The sequence below is a fragment of the Struthio camelus genome, chromosome 18 (assembly GCF_040807025.1).
Source record: "Struthio camelus isolate bStrCam1 chromosome 18, bStrCam1.hap1, whole genome shotgun sequence".
In the NCBI taxonomy this organism is placed as follows: Eukaryota; Metazoa; Chordata; class Aves; order Struthioniformes; family Struthionidae; genus Struthio; species Struthio camelus.
The window spans coordinates 7,763,960-7,784,141 of NC_090959.1; the positions used below are offsets into that span (position 1 = coordinate 7,763,960).

General features: G+C 42.6%; 1 protein-coding gene across 2 annotated transcripts in view; it reads right to left on the minus strand.

The window, feature by feature from the left end:
• Positions 1-3,838: 3,838 nt before the first annotated feature.
• Positions 3,839-20,182, minus strand: part of STK4 (serine/threonine kinase 4) — a 48,225-nt gene continuing 31,881 nt past the window's right edge. For both annotated transcript variants that reach the window (XM_068912116.1, XM_068912115.1), the window contains one exon: positions 3,839-6,649. In XM_068912116.1, coding sequence (XP_068768217.1) covers positions 6,491-6,649 — 159 coding nt within the window. In that variant the 3' untranslated portion in view covers positions 3,839-6,490. The remainder of the gene's footprint in view (positions 6,650-20,182) is intronic.

Genomic DNA, 20,182 nt, shown 5'->3' on the forward strand with positions numbered 1-20,182 from the left:
TTCATTAACAAAAATTCACTCTGTGCTAGTCGTCCTAAGCAAAAATCTGCCCTAACTTCAGGGTTAAAAGAAAACTAGTACCTCTTGAGAGAGCTTCTGTGGCTGCTCCAAACCACTGCTGTCTTTGAGAGGAGCTCGGTTTGTGAAGAACTCCAGGCTGAGGTTTGGGAAAACTGTGAAGGGTGTTTTCTTTTTTTAGCCTCCTGCTCTTTGTCAAGACATTAGGATTTGTATTGCTATGAGTAACCGTGCTAGGAAATCCTCCCACTACTATGCAGATATATCTAGCAGCACTGGAGCTCTGCAGAGGAGAAATCAGTGCAGGAAGGTCTGGGTGCCCAACACCAAAGGAGCGGGTGATCACAGCCCACGCTTGCGTTCCCAAGACACTTCTATGCCTGCATGGGTTGCCAGGACTGGTCTGACTTACTGTTTGTAAGGCAAGTAAGACATTCAGGTTCCTTCGCTAATCCCTAATCAGTTTTCCTGAGAGTGATTGTGTTTTCATTTGGTATAGTGGGTAAATCAAATTAACACTTTATCAGGTTATTTCTACAAAAGCTGCTCTCCACACTCAAAAAATGATTGATGAAAGAGTGACTATTTTGCCTCCAGGGGATGATGATTAAGGAGTGACCTTATTAAGCTACTTCATGCAGCTGAGAATTAGACAACTCTGCTTAAAGGGACAAAGTAAACTTCATTACTTTTGTTTAAAACTTTTTTCCTTTGCTGGCTTTTGGATATTTGACTACCCTGAATAGTCAAGTCAGGTCTCTACACTCAGCTGGCTATTGGAAAACTGGGACATCTTAAAGGACTTGACTTGTAGGAATGCAAGAGTCCCCACTGGCATTGTTTTTAGTGTCTGTGCTATCTGCAGACTTTTACAGGCCTGCTGATTTCAACGCAATTTAGGGAGAAAAAAGTCAGAGCTGGCTGCTTGATTATGTAAATATTAAAATGGTGATGCTTGTAATTCTTGTATTTGAACTATGTATGGAGACCAATAACGATGAAGTGCCATAGTTCAAGTATTTTTACATTGTAAAAACGCTTTAATCCCTTCTCCTGGTATTAAGAAAGCACTGGAGTCTGCATGTTTTCATGGGCTCACGTTAGCCATTAGCCGAACAACAGCCATTAACTTAGTTGTAACAAACACTTAAACTCAAGGTTTTCCTTCTAACAATTTGAGACAGCTAAAGGGACTGTCTTAAAGAGATGTAACTAAGTTAACCAAATGTATCAACACAGGTCAGAAAATACTTTTGGAAATGTCATTCACTGTATATGAAAAAATAGAGATCAGGTGTGCAGCTAAGGACAGCACCAGTGATGAAAGGAGAATTGCGGATAACAGTTTACAACCAGACCTTGAATCCCCTCCAACAGAGGGGAAAAGCTGGCCTGTGAGTTTGTTCCTGGACCATCCCCTCGATAGTCAATGACTGATGGTACAAGTCATTCAGAGCTTGTGAGCTTCTCGGGGCGGCGGGGTGACGAAAGGCCATCCTGCAGCTCAGCCATCCAGTGGTTATGCAGAGATGGGTTTAGGAGAGCGCTGCTCTGCTGCTGTGACCATCCCGAGTAGGACTTGGGGACTCTGGGCTCCCTTCAGTCCCACTGCTGCATTGATTTTAATAGCAACAACCTAGAGGGGAGCAGAACAGACTGTGCTTCATAGACGGACTTGATTTGCGCTAAAGTTTTTAAACAAGTTGGCTGTCTTCCTGGACTCTTAAATTAAAGGGCAATTAAGTCACTTTCAGTCTGGAAATAGCTGATGGGTGTTCCCTGGTTTGACTCTTTTACATTTTGCAAGAGTGATTGATGCAAAGAAAAATTGCCACTCTTAAGTCAGGGCTGTCAGCCAACTCCCAAAGCATTTATCTAAGCACCTGCTCAGGCTCTTCCGGCCTGCAGACCGGAGGAAATAGGACAAAATGAGGGTGTGAGAAAGAGCAGCTGGGCATAAAGGACACTGCACAACAATACTCATGCCTTAGTACCGGCAGCTATTGTAGGAGGAGGACAAAGAGAGTGCTGGTGCTATGTCTTCTTGGATAAGTGATTTCTTTTTGTTCTCCACCTGGGCCAAAAATCGTGGTGGAGAAGCCTGACTAAATCTTAGCCCCAACTCACAGCTACTTGTCAGCTGTTGACTTTTAGTTATTCATGTGCAAATTAGTATTTCTGCAGCATGTGCACTGCTCCTAGCACGAAGCAAGCACACACGAGCAGTTCACTGGCGCCAATGCAGCGCTACTGCAGCAGCAGTACAGCTCTGCGTGCCGGCGTTTCACCATTTCCTGGCAATGCTGCTGGTAAAGGTACGTACTCAAGGCTTTCCCACTTACTAGAAATGCCTGTACCGTCTCCCTCCTTTTGAATTCCACGTTTGTTCCTAGCATTTAAAAGCTCAGATCTTATTTTGCTTCTTCCGGGACTGCAAACCAAAGCTGACTCCTGAATGAATTCTGTCTCTGCTTTGGTTAGTCATCCCTGCAGGACAGATTTAGCAACTGCTCAGGGAAACCACGGAGAAGGCAGCAGTTCACCATTGGAAGGCAGCACCCACTCGCTGTCAACTTCGTGTTCCTCCGAGGTAAAAAAACTGAAAGTGCAGCAAGTCAGCCAGAATTAGTAGAGACACTCTAGCCTCACCTGTCGTGCGTAGGAAGGTGGATAAACCGGTATGTACCTAATCCCAAAATTGATTGCAGGCTCACAAAGTTCCTGCAGCGTGAAGTTACAGAGCAGGGATAGCAAGTATCTACAGCAAAGTTCACTGTCCCCACCTGCCAGAGCACCCCTTGGAGCAAACGAGCCTCCTGCACTACTGTCGCTCCTAGGAAGAGCTGCCAGCACTTGTCGTTGTGGGGGAAATATCCTTCCACCCCACGTGTCTGAATTGCCACAGAACTGGCAACACGTAGACCCGTCCCTGAACTGAAACAGATAAACTACCCACCTCTCCTTGAGGTGTAGAATTAGTCATGCTTTAAGGCTAAAGAATTTCCTGTTGAAAAATATTTTGACACTTTTCTTCCCATTTTTACTGCTTGTGTTTGTTAACGCTTGTATGTTCTTCCAGAGTCTTGCATAACGCTAGTTGACTATAAGCTCCCCATGTTAAAAGTTGTCCTGATAAGCAATAACATGCCACAATATTTTCACACCTAAATATTAGTCATGACACTGACGCTTTCAGTAAGGACAGTTTATTTGCCCTTTTGAACAAATAAGGCAAGATATTTGAGAAAGGTCAAACAATCTCCTGTATCAAACTCAGAGGAATGCAATAAAAGTTACTATTTCATACATATACAAACTAATGACCCAACACTATTATATACAAACAGCTAGATCTTACAAAAGAGCATTTCAAGTCAGCACTTTATGCCAGTGTTGCTAATTTCTTTGTTACAAAAAAGTTAAAGCTACAAACTTCACATTATTAAGTCTCACATGACTGACATCATCAGTATCTCTGGGTTACAGAAGCAAAGACAATGGTTTGTCCAGAACGCTTTCAGCAATGCAGACGGACTCAAGGAGCACACGAATGCAGCTTCATAATTAAACAACTGTTTTGCTTAAAAACTTAGTCCAAAGAGCCTTGGTCTTAGTCCAGAGGACTCTGAGGAGTGAGCAGGTACTACACTCTCAGATATTCTACAGAGGGACCAAAAAGGAAATAATTTTCTCTAACTGAGATTGAAAGTCAGTGAAGGAGAAAAAAAAAAATTCCTCTGCATCAGAGCTCCAAGTGCAACAAATCTCGACAAGTCTCAACTACTGCAAGCATTTAAGAAAGGTTCCAAGACAATTCAGCCATTGGACTAGGTGTACTTATTTTGGTTCATTTGCTATATTTTAAGACAATCACTTCAGCAAAGCGGAGCATTTCAACAGTGTTTACATTCAGTTACAGCAGTCACAGGTTGCATATTCCAGAACACCACCCTGTGATGTTTCACTTAAAACTTGGGTTTTCTAATGCCCTCTGATCACTACAAAGTTACCTACACAGTGCAAAGGTAAAACTACTCCTGGCAGAATCTGCTTGATCCACATTACGTGCAAGTAGTGCACAGTTTGCCATGTCACATATGCGTATATCTAACGCACTAGGGGTACAAAAACACGTGCCCTCTAAAGGCTGAGATTCACTCCTGCCAGTCACCGCAGGTCTTGCCATCAAACAGTGGGCGAGCTGCTCTCCAAGGTGCAGAAAGCCAGAGCAGGACCCAGCTCGCCTCCAGCCAAAGCCAGGTTGGGTGAGATCCAGCCAAGTGCCTAATTCATGATCCAGAAGTTGAACAGAAAACTCCCTAAGTTCTGCAAGTTTCCTTGATGCAAAGGGCTCTCACAAACATTGCTCATTATAAACAAACGTTTAGGGCCAAACATATTGCACAGATTCCAAACAAGTACTGTATGTGCCCTGTTGCTCATACAGGACTTCATTAGACTTCACAGCACATTTAGCTGCTGCACTTTCATAGCTAAGGCATTTTAGTCTATTAACAACAATTAAGGTTTTAATTACTTGGCTTGCATTGTGAAAGCAAGTGCCTTCTAAAACCTTCCAAATTCTTGAGGCTATCAATAGCTGATTATCCCAGGATGTATTCTTACCTCAGTACCCTAGATACACTGCTTGCTGCCTCCCTTTTCTTTTAGCGACAGCTGGTCTGCTGATCTACAAAACAGCTGTGTTAGCACTGCATATCAGAGACAAGCTCATGCAATCAGATCCTCAGAGGGGGTAAAAATGGCTTGGTTCCTTTCACATCAGTGGAGTATACCTGTTAATAATAGTCAAGAGCCTACAGAGGCGTGAAATGAACCCTTCTCCTCTCTAGCACCGTTTGATTCAGGAGACACTGCTATTTAGTTTAATTCTCTGGCTGACGTCCCAAGGCCTATTTCAGAAGAATGACATGGAAACTGTTCCCTCTATCAGAGCGAAATGAAAATAAAGCGGTAGCAGTATTTGCTCTCTCCAAACATTTCACCATGCGTTAGATATATCTAAAATTCCAACTTGACATTGTGTAATGCTGCTGTTGCAGCCCACAGAGCTGAGCCATGACTTGGTCGCTCTGCCCTGGAACTCAGCTCCCTTCTTTGCTTCTACTGTTTTGCTCTCCCCTCTGCCCATGTGAGCTAACTGCACCATCCTCACGCCAGTTGTACACTCTTGGGCATTTTCATTGTTTCAGCTCTATGGGGCAGAAATGGCAGGGAGAGAAGGAACACACGGAGCATCCAGAGCAACTGGAAGAGGCTGAATTTCACTATGCTAGCAGGTGAGGATGGGATGGCAGCCGACTTCTCCTCCAGATCAACTACACGTTCACTCCACCCCATAGCACACACCTTTGTTGACTTAAGAAAGGTTTCTTTTCAGTTTAACTTTTCTGATGCGCTAAACCTTGTCAAAATGTGAAGGATTGCGAAATTAAGTTTTTATTCAAACACCTAATGATGTAAATTTGAAATGATGAAGCCTATGAACTATTTCATTAACTGGATTTTTTTTTTTTTTTAGTCCTCTCGCGCACAGAGCAGAAGTACCTAATTCCTGAGAGAGGGTCACAGAACTTCCACCCCTTGTAATACTGTCATACTTCTTCCAGTACTCCACTGTCAGCAGGGTCTCACTGAAGGACATTTCCAAAGAGACAGATGGCAAGGAATCTGCTTTGTACTAGGTCAGATCACTGATTGGCTTTTGGTTTTAAGTAAACGTGAATTTTAAATTACAGACTATAATTTCTGATGGAGGCACAACATACTTTATCTGCTAGTATTAATTTATATAGTACACAAAAAAAGGACAAAACTGAGGTCTTGAAGAAATCACACTTGCTTAAAGTACATGGTGTAAGGCATGAGGCTTATTACAGGCTTCAACAAAAAACAAAAGATTTAAGTTTCTTTCAAAAGGCTGGAGCACTTTGTCCATGTTCTCACCTACTCTCTTCAGTGACCTAAAACTTATCAGTACCTTAACAGTAGAAAGATACAGTTTAACAGCTTGAAATTGAGTCTGTGCATTCTCAAAAAAAACCCAAAAAAACAAAACCAAAAAACACAAGAGATGAAGCCGTTAAATATCACAATTCACATTAACTTAAAACAAAGAAAATGGACTACTGAAAGTTCTGTTGAAAAGAATGAGCCAGCTTTCATTAGTCCATTCCTAGCTGTTCCTCTGTTTTAAAAACAACCCACCTAAAAACAGTAACAAAACTCCTTCAAAATAACATTTTAAATATTTGTCTAACATAAAATATATCATCAGGATTTTCCACTCAATGGCATTCCTGAGTTCACAAAGGTGCTATGGAAAAATAAATGAGCAGAAGTATTGCCCTCTTATTTTGCTAGCATATTTCAATAGAAATCAATCTGTTTAGTAGTCATAAAAGCAAGGAGCTGATTGTTTAAGGATGGAAGAAGGTTCTACCGGCGGCTCTCAGAAGTTCTGCTGCCGCCGTTTCTTGGCTTCAATGGCATCAAGGATTGGCTGCCGCTTTGACTGATACTTCTGGCGGATTTCTTCAATCTCCTGCTCCATCATGGGATCAAGTGCTGAGAGCCTCCTCTGAAGTTCATCCACGCTCCAGGTTTTTAGCTAGCAGGGAGATGAAAGAAGAACAGACGTTGGCATCAGTACAGAAACCATCCACAGATCAGCGGGGATTGTGCCGTCCGTTAGCACAGAGGAAGCTAATGGTCACAACGCATTTTCCAGTAGGAAAAGGTGGGTCAGTTCCGCTCCAGGCTGCTGGACTCCTCTCCATGGGACTCACAGATTTCAGGATACTGGACCGCTTTTGCTCATTTTACAGATATACCACACACACTGTTTAGTTAGAGTGAGTGCGCATAACAACCAGTGAAACGTTTCCTGCACTGAGTTGGTTTGGTTTTCTAACACTTCATCTTGCAGGTTTATAACCGAAATACTGTATTGCAATGGAACAGAAACAAAGTGCTCTTCCCCCTCTCCTTTTCTTACAACTAAAATTCCTTCTGCTAAGTGACAAAAGGAGACAGAAGAGAACAGGAAGAGAAAATAACCACTGAGAAAAGTTGCATTTGGGAGGAGAAAAAAAAAAAAAAAAGCATTCATATACAATCAGGCTGAACCTCAACCACGGTGAGGAACTCACAGACTTCTCAGCTAAGTTAGAAATCCCAAGAACACACACAGCAGGTCGTCCTGCGCACGCCTCATACTGATATAATTTGCAGATACAATTTGTGTTTCACTGTACACATGAAGATGTCAGGCTGGTCGGGACAAGCTTTCCTCCACTGAATCCGCTCTCTGCCTGCCCTCCGTTTAATTGGTTCTCCCGAGCTTGCCAGTTTGCTGAGGACTGGCACGGAAGAGCTTTACCCTGTTAATGAGATGTGCCGATTTTGGCCGGTGACAGTCTGGATTGTCCATAGCTATGCCCTTTACATAGCATTATAACCTGTGGAACAGACAGGATTTTAGGATGATGCTGAAGAACAGGGAAGCTAGAAGTGCTTCAAATGTTCACCTCGCACCAGCCCCTTTCCTCTCTCTGACCAGCAGACTCCCACAAAGCACACTGGAAATACTGTTTTACAGATGCTTTAGCTAAATGGGAATGACTGTTTGCACCACCTGCTTTCAGTAGCCACCTGCTGTGGAAAACAAGAACAGGCAAAATATTTGTGTGTGTGCATGTGTGTGCAAAGGAGCGTTAATTTCTAGAGCTTCAGTAAATGTCCTAAATGCCCTTATCTCTACTTCAGTTCAATTCAAGCGACACTGCCGCCCTGACTTAATTGTTAATGAGTCAGCAATCACTGCTATTTCTTGAGCCATTTTCCAGCCAAAACACATACAGTGAAATGCTTGTTTCCTATTACAAGAGAATGACTGAATAACTGGGTGTCTTAACGGCAACTGTACGGTTTGTGTCAGTCCTTAAAACATTCAAAAATATTAGAGAAAACGCTGATCTTTCTTCCTGAGGTGGCAGAGATTGGTTGCCAAACCACAAAGCCCTCTCTGGGTTGATTCATCACAAGGTCTTTAGCACACTCTGCAAAATAAGGTCTTTCCTAGTCGTAAATACAGGATCACGAATCTACTCCTATAATCTAGGCATAAGCAAAACAAAACCTTTTAGCAAGGGTATACATCTTTCTGCCTCTCTAATCAGCCAACTGTTCATTTGAAAGACAAAGCACTTTCTCCACAAAAATATACATTATTTATACACACTAATGCAACTTTAGCAGACAGCAGTTTAAGCAGATGCATGGCACTCGTTGCCTTTTCACACTAGTTTATTATGGAGCAGGTAATTATTCAACACTCCACTTCCTCAGGGTCAAGGGAATAGAGCAGTCAAAAATGCAAAAAAAGAGGAAAATATGAATTCAAGTACTGAGCACATATATTAAATGGCTGTATCAGATCAAATCTTTAAGTGGCTGTCAGCTCCACACAAAATACATAGCGTTAGACTACTAAAAAAAGCTTTAGAACAGATCTAAAACATCCTGCTCATGGCTTAAGCCAGCTATCAGGAGTCAGAAATTGTCTTGGGGCTGCAGTCTTCCGCAGATGCCTTTTGAGGGCTGCCTGCCATCCTGCTCAGCTTGGTGATGGCTACAGCTGGAAACAAATTGCCAGTCCGTGGACTGGAGGGTAGACCAGATTTAAAATGATGGTCTCTACAGAACCAGAAGAACGTGGTGAATTTCAGGCAATCTCAAGTCTTTTGATGCCACAGGCCCAAGACATGGGCGAAGATCCTCCTTCTTAAACCACTCTTTTCTGGCACAAAAAGGAGGTCAGCCCAGGACTGGCACCACCCCTAGGAACCAAAAAGACGCAGAGCTCTCACCGTTTTAAGCTCTTCTGACCAGTTTGCCAGGCAGGAGCACACACCGCTTTGCGACGGCCAGCAACCCAGGCACGGCTGTCCCGGCAAGGGCGCTCAGTGCAACCCAAGGAAGGAGATGTGGTATTGCCATGGCAAGAAAGCATTGCAAATGCAGACTAGAAGATGCATTAGTAAGGAGAAGCAGTAAGGAGAAAAACCTGCCCCCTTAGCATTCTTAAAAATGATAGTGTCATGGGACATGTTACATGAATACTGACCCGCAGGAAGCCTTTAGGCCAGCTGCCAGCACCGGCTTGCCGAAGGATGCATAGTTTCAACAATTCCTGGAATTCTGCAGGAAAGACAGCTATACCATAAGCAGTTCCATACTGTTAGCTAAGTCTGGAGTGGGCAAAAGCCTACAGGTACACAGTAATAAGAACAAATCTGGAAGTGGGCTACCTGGACATACATGATGCAGAACAAAACAGCTGCTTAAGGAGAAGACTCCTGGCGGGTTAAATGGAAAGGGGATGGTGGCAGAAGGGAGAGAGGGAAGCTGATGCAATGCAACAACTTAAGAGCGCAGAAACACATTTCTGTGCGTAACACTGTGTCGACAAGGATGATCTAATTACGAGTTTTCATCTGGAATACTGTCAGCGTGATTGTGAATGCTATGCTGTTCCTCGAAGAGGCAGAGGAGCCAAAGGGCAGCACCAGTAAAAGGTTCAGAACGTGACTGTTCACCGCGAATGAGCCGGCACGAGACTGACAGGAGTCCGAGCGCTGCTGAGTGAGAACCAAGTGTCCAGAGAGATGCACGGGAAAAGGAAAGCAAGGATTTCAAGCCCTCCGTTCTCACTGTGCCTCAGCCCCGAGACTATACAAGCCCGGCAGGATGGGCTGTGCTATTACTCAGTTTGTCTTTCCACCCAACACACGTGGCTTTGAAGGAAAAACAAAAATAAAGAACCCGGCTTTAAAACCTAACAGCCTCCTTCCATTTTGCTGGGTGGCGCTTCACTCTAAGCTAATAGCACAGATGGATTTTTCTCCTACAAATGAAGTTTTTAAACTCAAGCATATACGTCTGCGCAGTGTTATAGTCTCCTGAGATACTGACATTATTCTCTTAGAGAAATGCCAGAAGCAAAATAAGAAAAGAAGGACAAGGACAGAGGATCTCATGACAGACAGATACTGAGGGCAAAGTCTCAGAGCTGGAAAGCTGTAATTAGAGCTCGTTTCAGCCGTGGGGCTAATTCCCATCCCCTTCTCCACTTCTTAATGACTTTTCTGCTGATAGAAATCTAAGAGTCCTTATACAAAGTTATTTATTTCTGCCCATCCACAGTGACCAAACAGCTTTCAGAACCTTTCTAAGGAAAGGACCTCATTTCGAATGTAAAGACTGACAGAAAATACTTGTTCTAAGCCTGGCAAATAGGTCTATCCACAGGGAAAGGTGGCAGAGCAGTGAAAATGTTCAAGTAAGGTTACACATGCGGAAAACGAATTTTTAGCTATTTGATTAATAGGTACTTTTTTCCCCTCAAGATACTGAGAAAGTTTTTAACCCTGCGCAAATAACACCCAACTGCAGATGAGCTGATGAGAGGTGCAACTGTTCAGCAGAAAGCCTCTCACCCACGTCTGTGCATGTCTCTGCTCCTCAGGCCACAGACATCACCGTCAGCAAGAACTTGTTGTACTATGCTGATAACTTCTAGCACGTAATTCAAGAGGACATATATAATTACGTCCTTCTGAAGGACATAACCTACAGCCTTTCCATGCAGACACAGTAATGATGGACAAAGCAGGAACAGATCATTTGATATAAGATTTCTTCCCCCAAGGAGAAGACGCTCAGGCTATTCATGACATCCTTTTGCAAGCATCTCAGACGGACTTGTGGGTAACTACTCTGTTGTACAACGTCTGCCTCAGCAAACTGCTTCTCCGAGTTACTATCCTCTCAAATTAGCATTTTAAAAATAAGAAAAAATGCATTTGCATTTGTTACAGTCAGGTGAAGTGTTACTGCAACATGATATTCTACCGAATGTAAATGAAACTAAGCAGCTAAAAGAGAATAAATAAAGGCACTCAGCAAACATGTTAGACATAGCCACAGATTAGGTATCCAAGGGCACCATGATCTGCAATTTATACGTATGCAATTCTATCTTGAGCTAAAGCCAGTCCAATAACAGCTACAGTATTTCTAACAGACTATGCCAGGTTTATATTCCACACAGGGTCTACTGTAAAACACAAAGCCTAGAGAACTAGCTTAGTTCCTTCCCAGTGACTAAGAAAAACAGTGAAAATGTTTTGAGCCCCAAGCGGGATCAGTAACCACGGGCTGTACAGCAGCAGAGCACCTGGGCCCTGTTTTCCTACAGCAGGGCCCGCCCATAGCTTGGTCTAGGTAGGAATTTTTTTTCCGCCTCCTGAGGGACTCGAGAAGTCTCTCACTTCCAGCAGAAAGGAGAGTGCTGCTGCCGACACTGTTCATCGTGTACCTGTTAGAGACCTGGCTTATTGCATATGGCCCCTCAACAGCACAAGGTCACCTCTGATTTGCACCAGTCTGAACTAGCGACATAAACGCAGGATGCTCTGTGTCCTTCGGTAATACCCAAGTTACCTCAGCCATACCTCTTATTTGCTCCTGCTCAAAATACATTGCCAACAGAACCCTTCTGCTACAGGGATTAGAAGCATCATATAGAAACGAGCTGTTTCCCAGCAGCTTTCACGCATTTTTTCCTCGCAAATGGTTCCTCTAGAACAGTAACACACTCCAGCTTTCCAGCTGGGGTCAGGCCAGCTGCACAAGGGTCACAACATACTTTCTTAGGGCAGGTGAAAACCATGTTCTTCCTACAACATGCTTTTACTTGCCGACACTGAACCTGATGCCTAGATTTAGCACAAAGCCTTTCCTCTGCATCTTTGATATGTTTCATGCAACCTGGGCTTTGTTTTTAAACACCCTCTTAAAGAAAGTCAGGAAGTGCGGGTTGTAGGTGAACCCCTCCATCACCAGGGAGACAACGCAGTTCTTCTGTCATTGATTCAAACTGGCAGACAGATCCTGATCTCCGGAACAACACCAAAAGCTACAGGACAGAGGGGAGAGAGGGCTATTTTCCTCAGAGTGACAGTAGCTGAACAGTTTCTAAGAGGAAGGATTCTGTCAATTCTCAGTATTGTAGCAAATTGCTACAGAGAAACAATGACAAAACAAAGCAACTTAAAGCATAAGACTTTCATATAAGTACAGTTTTTCTTTTTTTTGTTCTGTTTTCTTAAATTCAGCTTTCTTAAACAGCGTGCGACCAGTTTGGGCCAGTTCCATCAATGTAACTGACCTTAATTTTTGTTAAAGTCTAGAAGCATTTCTAAAAGGAACCATCACTGATTCCTAGAAAAGTTAGGAAGGTCTTCTGTCCTTCCTTAGCCCTCGAGTCCTGTCTTAAGTTCTGTGAGACCGAATGCTCATCTTCCACATGCTCACATAGTATTTTCTGAATATCCTCCTACCTTCACCACCAATAGCCTGTGACTTTTTAGAAAGGAAACACCCAGCTGCAGTAATCAGTCTGCCTTTTGCCCAAATATTACAGGTGGCATTTACTGGTCAACATCTTCATGCCAAACTTTTAAATAGCCTTTAGAAAAACTGCCTTTAGCAATTATCACTTCATAAGGGGTAGTGGGAGTCTGAAGTCTAAAATACAGAAGTAATAAAATCACAGCTTCCCACGCTACACAGGGAAATAAATTGTCAGTGGAAAAGATATGAGTTAGAGGGGAACTAAAGAGAAAACAAATCCATTGTCTATTTTGCAGACCTCTTACAGCTATAGCTTCTTTTTCTGCCTACTTTCACTTAGACATTTAACAATTCTTGACTGCCCAGCCGCTAGTCAAAGCACCCCAGAGAAATCTGAAACTTCTTGAATCAAATTAGCAGGGAGCACAACTTATTATTTGTTTGCGTGTATTTAGACAGGAGAGATGCAGACATGGTTTGAGAAGGGTTTTTATCCAAAGTTATCCAAGCTATGCCAAACATTAAATGCCAAAAAGGAATTTGCTGCTAGAGATAATGAAAAATATTACCACATAATAACAGACCTCAGATTTAAAATAAACTTTCAGATTAAAATAGATTTTATAGAAACAGACATAGGAAAAAACACAGCATGTGCACACACACCCCCCTAAGGGACATGGAATTAGCTCATCTGATGAGAACACAGAGCATCTAACAATTTTGCTTGCTCCGGCTTTTGGGTGTCATAATAGTTATATATTAGCAGGGTTTCACTCTTCAGAGGACCTGAAAATCAAGACTAAGTAATCTAAAGCTGGACACCCAAAAATTAGACCAGAGGCAAACAAGAAGAATGGTTACCCTGACAACATCAAGCCACTTAAGAACTGGACATACTAGACTGTAATGAAATTATTTAGCAGGAAGACTGGAAAGGAAAAGGGAGCAAGGAAGAACAGAAGACTCGTAACATGACTGCATGGGATCTGAGCCAGCACACATTTCTTAGCTCATCCGAGAGGACAAACATCTAACCGAGCGCTCTGAACTGTAACTCTGTGGGTCTCTACCTTTCTGACTGCAGAGAGGTCAGGCTCCTAACAAGCATGCTTGAAATCACAGACAGCTCCAATCAGGTACCTGCAGTACTCGGCCACACTCACTCCCACGCTGTCCCTCATGACAAAAAACGCACCCTACATGCAAAGCATACTGCAGATGGACGTGGAAATCCATTCACTGCGACTAACGCTTTGATATGTCTGTTACTCATGTTTTGTATCAAGTTCAAGGCCTTCAATAACAGGCTATTTTGGAGGAGGAGAAGAAACAAAACCAAACCAAAACAAACAAAAACCAAAGAAAAACACACCCCAATCAACCAAGATTACAATTGTACGGAAGCACATCTGAGCCTCTCACATGAGGCTATTGATCACAAAGGTATCACACTCAACACCAGAAGTGGCTACGTGCCAGAGATCAGTTTAAAAAAAAAAATTTCTACGAACAGTGAAAAAGTGCATTAAGTGTTTAGATGTCCTTAAGGAAAGGAGGCTCTTCATGGAAGAAGCTAATTAAACTTTTGTTCCACTTGACCTCGGCTCCCAGAGAGCTCTCAGCAAGGCTACCGAGATGCTTCCCTTCTGATAAAATCTAGGGTAACACTTAAAACTTCCTTTTCAGGATCAGACAAATCACTTTGCTGCACAGCCACTGCAACTTTTCAACTTTTTCCTCTATCACCTCCTCAATCAGTGCTTTATTTTTTGGATGCAATCACCAGCTACTACTTGCTGGGACTGTTTGTAGCAACCACCTCGGAGCGCAATTCAGCTTGCAGCACGCTAGCGTGAACAGGTACTGTAGAAGACCACAAGTTAAGGAAGAGGTGTCAAATCCCAAGGATTCATGAACGTGAGCTGCAACAACTGTAAGAACTTTGATTATTCGGGAATTAGCCTTCCGTAACCTGGAAGACAATTAAATGCTCACATTAAACACTCCTGGAAAACAGATCACTGAAGAGTACTACGCACCTGTTTTTTAAACCACCAAAAAGCGTTGAATTTCTCTGCTCAAAATTAAACGCAGGGGATGATTTCTCATGCTAAGCAGTGTTCCACAATTTAAGCATGCCTTGTTTTTTGTAGCATTTTTCCTGAAATGCTGGCTCAATATCACTTGGCGTATTTTCAATCACTGATCTAAAAATTAAGTGTCTTGTTCTCATTTGTGTTTCTAGCACAAGGAAGCTTTGATGTGACGTACGAGCAGGCATTAACTATTTATTGACTGTAAGTTGTCCACAATGCAAGGGACACAAGAACCGAAGAATCTGTAGGCTTATCTAAAGACACTAACTGCACACTTTTCATCATGATTCTCAGGTCCCCCTAACTTCACAAACCTGTCCAGAAGCCATTCTTTTAAAGAGGCTACAGTAAATCAGAACAAATCCCATTGCCTAAACAGACATTAATTATCTTGATTTCCCCCTTGCTTTAAGCATTAGCACGTACATCAGTGAAGTTTCTCACTGTTATGAAGGCAGTGGATGAAATGCACACGCTGTGGGATTTCATGCAAGATTAAAAATATAGATATTAATCTTTCAAAGGATTTGAAAAATAAGTCTCAGCAGCACAAGCTTCTGCTTTTAATGCATCTTAATTATTTAGGCAATGTGCTGGCAAAACACATCACGGGCTGCAGCATTCAGCATGAGTCAAATAGCACTGCAGCTAGAATTTCCCAAAAAAAGGGTATGGGGCAAGGTGTGATCCGTAGATACCTGTAGATAGTGGTTTCAGGCCACCTCATCTGGACAGCAGAAGAATTCCCACAACACAAGTAACACTCAAATTTCAGTACATCATAATGGGCTTTAGAGGTCAAGTCAACTTAAGTTGGAGCCCAGCAACCAGCTGAAACAGTTAAACGAGTACAATCTGAGCAGTGAAACACAGGCCTTCTCAAATGATGTGTTTAGCCTGGTTTTATCTTACTTTTGTGATATGTGGAGCTTTATGGCTAATGAAAGTGAAACAACTTACTGGCACAACAGCAGTAGGAATCCTAGTTATTTTTAGGGAGCACTGGTTGATTAAAGTAAAGGCGTATGATCCAAAGGCAGCGTATCTGTTACACTCCTACAGAACTACTGGAAGGCAAGGTGTGCCATCTCCTTCCTGCCTTGCTCCCTGCCAGATCACACTGTGAAGACTGCTTATAAACTGGGAAATTCCCTGTCCTGCATCTGCAGGAAAGACTCCCTGCAAGACCTCTCTTTTCAGCTTAGCATCCCGCTCTTTCAGCGAGGTTCCCCTGAAGCCACCACACTACCATGGCCTGACAGGCTTCTGGGGAAGCTGCCACTCTCCATTCAAGGTGCTCTCCCTTGTTTTGCTATCCTAAAGAGGCCTGTAATGACCCAGATTTCCTCAATGGGAAGTCGCACACTGCTCCAGTCACCTCTTGTTCCTCGGCTGTCACCACACCGATACTTGACTTTCTGATTCTGGATGACCGGAAGAGTCTATAAGGGAGACAGGGTGTTGAGGGCCACTCCATGCTCAGGACTGGTATATTCAATAGCATGAACTAGCATAGTTTTATTATTAAACTCTCTCTTATTTCAGGCTATATTTACATCTATAACCTTTGATCTTGCTGGTTCAAAAAGGACCTTCTTCAATAGGAATTAGCTACTGAAGTGGCAGGTGCATGCAGGCTTTAGATACATGACTGTTCTACAGCTAAGAGGCATCTTTCCTTTGCTTTCTCATCCTCCCCCTCTCCAGTTTGGAGGTTTTCCCCCATTTCCTTGAAGGACTGTAGAGCTAGGAGAGATCTTTGCCGGCGCTGAGATGTCAGAAAATTCCAAATACAGAAACTGCTTTTTCAGAGGATTATAGTGAACATCCAGATCTCTGGCTACTGCGACACAGCTCTACAGTGATTATGCAAAGGAGTTACCCACAGAGCAGAGAAGACCGCACGACTGTGGGAACACCACAGTCTGCATCAGTGACGTTGGCATCCCTGACTTGCTCTCAGCCAAGAACTGTACTTTGTCATTCCTGATTATAATCCCTAAAAGGCTTGAGAAAGTTTCGGTGTTACTGCCAGCACAATCACATAACCTCAGCATACTGTTATTACCCTCAGTAATGTAGAGAAATTATATTAAGGAAAAAAACCCATCCAAAGCGCTACTCATTGATATGATTGGTTATTAAAAAAAAAAAAAGTTTTTAAAAAGAGCAAGGCATTTTAATCTTCTGAGCTCCAAGATTAAATTTCCATTTTTAGCTTTAGCATCAAATATCAGTGTGAATAACCTTATTCACTTCTTCCATTTCTGAAAACATCTTAAGTACTGCACGTTTAATCTAAACAAAGGAAACGACAAATTGTGGCACTTTTATTCTGCAGTTGAACTTAAAGTCCAAACATTTAAATCCTTTAGGGATTTAGAAAGCGGCTGACTAATCCTGTAACCACAAAGACAAGTTATTTCACTGGTTTTTTTTTTTTTTTTTTTTCCTCTGCAGTAACTGAATTAGAAACCAAGCTAAAGGTCAGCCTGTCTGGACAAGTAAAAAAAAAAACAAAAACAAAAAAAAACACAAACAAACGGCAGCGTTTTCTCTCTGATATTTGCTTGCCAGAGACTGGACTAAGGAGGAAAAAAAAAAAAGCATAGCGGAATATTTTTCCTTCTCTAAGTGATTATGCTTTAATTCTCTTAAGTAAGAGCACCAAAATACCTATGAACACGCTAAAATAAATCATTTTACTGGGCTCTGAAGATCCTGCTAGCTGTACAAATCCACTGTCAAGTATGCAGCTGGCCAATTTCTCCCCCCCCCCCCCCCCCCGCCATATATATATTTTTTTTTAAAAAGAAAAATGCTCTGTTAGAAAATGCTGACTCCTTTAAACCAAATAAAATTTACTAGACATCTGAGAGGTTTAACAGAGTTTTGTTGGGAAGGGTACTTAGGTCTGTAATGGAATTTCCTTCCTAATCAGACCTGCCCTTTCATCTTCTCTCCCTTACCCCTAGGGGCTCTGTTCACTCAATTATTAACAATTAATTTATTTATTGAGGATGGCTTACCCCAGAAGATCCTACTCTAGGAACAATTCTTGTGACTATTAACCCAGAACAGTCCACAGCCTGGCCCCCACTTCCAGCTCCCACTGCAGCACATGGGTCACCTTCGCGCTTGGTGGCAAGGGACAGGTTTTCACTGACGTTTAAGAAAAAAATAGGAACACAGAAAAGAGAGGAGGAAGAAAAGGAAATCCCACTAAATCAAGATTACACAAAAGAAAAACTCTACTCCTGCTCTTGTTTAACAGTTTAACTAAAAAAACTCTTAAAGTAAGAGTTGCTCCTTCAGTGCGGTATGGCTCACGTCCCTCAGCATACTATTGCTATGAAAGACAATCCTAACCGAAGCAGTAACCAGTTAGTATCAGTACTAAATCAGTAAGTGAATACAGTCGTCGTCAACACCATGCAGTGAGGGGTCTGCTACTGGAAGACAGAAAACACTGAAACCGAAAAAAGAAGGTTCAGAACCACCAAGTAAAAGAAGCGGAAAGAAGGTTAAGACACAAGAACAAGCCAAATAGCTCTATGTACCGGCAGGTTGAAATTCTCCACTTTTCCAGAAATAATCCATCTGTCTTAGTAAAAAGCAGCATATTAAGCTGCTATATTAGCATCATTAATCTATCTGAAGACTTCACACACTTAAAACTGCAACGCGCAACGAAGACTTAAGACAAGCAGTCTCAGCCTTATCTTCAAAGGTTTAAGACTAAATTATCCATGCTTTATAGCCATTATAAATAGGCCGAGTTGTTTAAAGTCGTCTTAGCGCTTAAGAGTATTAAATTTAAAACAGCACCTGAAAAAGGGTTAAGTCTCAGTCTTCTAATTTATTTCCTACTTTGGGAGAGCTGCTTAAAGGCTTCCACGCCACCCCAGGAGACCACATCGCTCCCCCACCTCGCGTACCCAGAAGGGAGGCTAGTCACATAACACCAGTCCGACACTGTTCTGCATAGATCTCAAGGGCGCTTTAAAAATTAATAGCTGCATGAACACGGGAGAGGCTGCCTTGGTTAAAACAGCAGCCCGTCTTTGATATCTCCGAGCAAACATTTTTTCGGTATTGTCCCCTAGTGAACTGTCTCCACAAAATCCAAGTCACATTAACCTGCGTGCCTGGCTATGCAAGGTTTTCCCAAGTGTTCGCTATCACTTGGGCGTCTATTTATAATGACCTTCCCATTTAACTGCACTACCGCAAGGCATAAAACAGGAAGGAATTCGGTCCTCCAGGGAGGTAAACAGGGAGACACCCAGTAATTACACACACCAAATAACAGTGGGAACGAGCAACATTTGGATTTTTCTGCAGGTTTTATAGCAGTACAAGAAAAGGCAAACACACCAGGTCCAGAAGTCTGAGCTGACCTAACTTTGCTCCTCCGCAGTACAGAATTTCAGGCACTTGTGCAGACGAGGCCCTGCCTATCGGAGAGCACTCACAGAGGCCAAATCTACCATTCATCCCTAGGCCTTTCTTTATTGTCCGGAGACACAATCCTCCAAGAGGCAATCCAGAGCTGCTATATCAGGCTTCCGATGCAAAGAGGAGCCCTTTTTGCCGCAGACAAGAGAAGGAGCCTAGGCAAGCTTGTCTTGTTAAGCTACCTCGTGTTTTACAAACATTGGCGCTGACAGATGAGCTGCAAGAAGATTTTAGAAGCATTTCAAATATATCTCATTTGAGCAGTGCTGTTCCTCCTTTAAGGGAGATACTGTGCCAAGAACACACCCAGCCTCAGAAACACCAATCTCAAGGCATAACATGGCTCAAACAGGTTTTCTAAGCAATTCAGCATGCTCAAAGACCTTTCCAACTTCACACCTTCAATTATTATCTTCCCCTCCTCCCGAGGGCAGAAAGGCACGTTGCAGTGCGACCTTAAACATTCAGCAGTAGTGAAACAAATCCAGAGATCAAAGACCCCAGCTGAAACACCCTTCTGCCTCAACTGCTCTTGTTTCATCCACAAGACTTTCAGTCCTTGCCTCAGCTGATTAAATGCTGCAGCTAGGAAAGGGAACTCAAGGATAGTCCAGGATGTTGGATTTACAAGTCTAAATACTTTTATATAATGCCGATTTTGAGTTACGTTACTTCTGTTTCCATTAAGGGCTATGACCTAAGCAATTCAGCACAAACAACAGCAACTCACTTTACTTCCCACTCACTGCAAGCTTCATTTAAAAGCCTTATGTCACAGAAGGCCTGCTATATACAGAAATAAAGCAAAAATGAGAGTTTGACAGCAAGCTGTAGCAGTAAGTGCTTCGCAATCAATGTATGAACCAAAGTGAAAGCAGGTGGTGAACAATGACCCTGTTTTAAAACGGAAAAGAGCAGAAAGCTATTCTCTTCCCCATCAGATATTATAAAAATAAAGTCATTGAACTACCTTGTACCATTTCAAATATTCCTGACAACTTTTAAATCCAAATGTGTTCCCCCCGCCCCCCAGTTAAAAGGGGGATTTAAGAAGGTTTATAGAACCTACGTACATGGAGCTTGCTGTAAAGCAGATCAGTGGTTTGAAGCAGCCATGAATTTGATGAGGTTTGCTTCAAAAAGTGCCTTCCCCGTACAAATGTTACAAA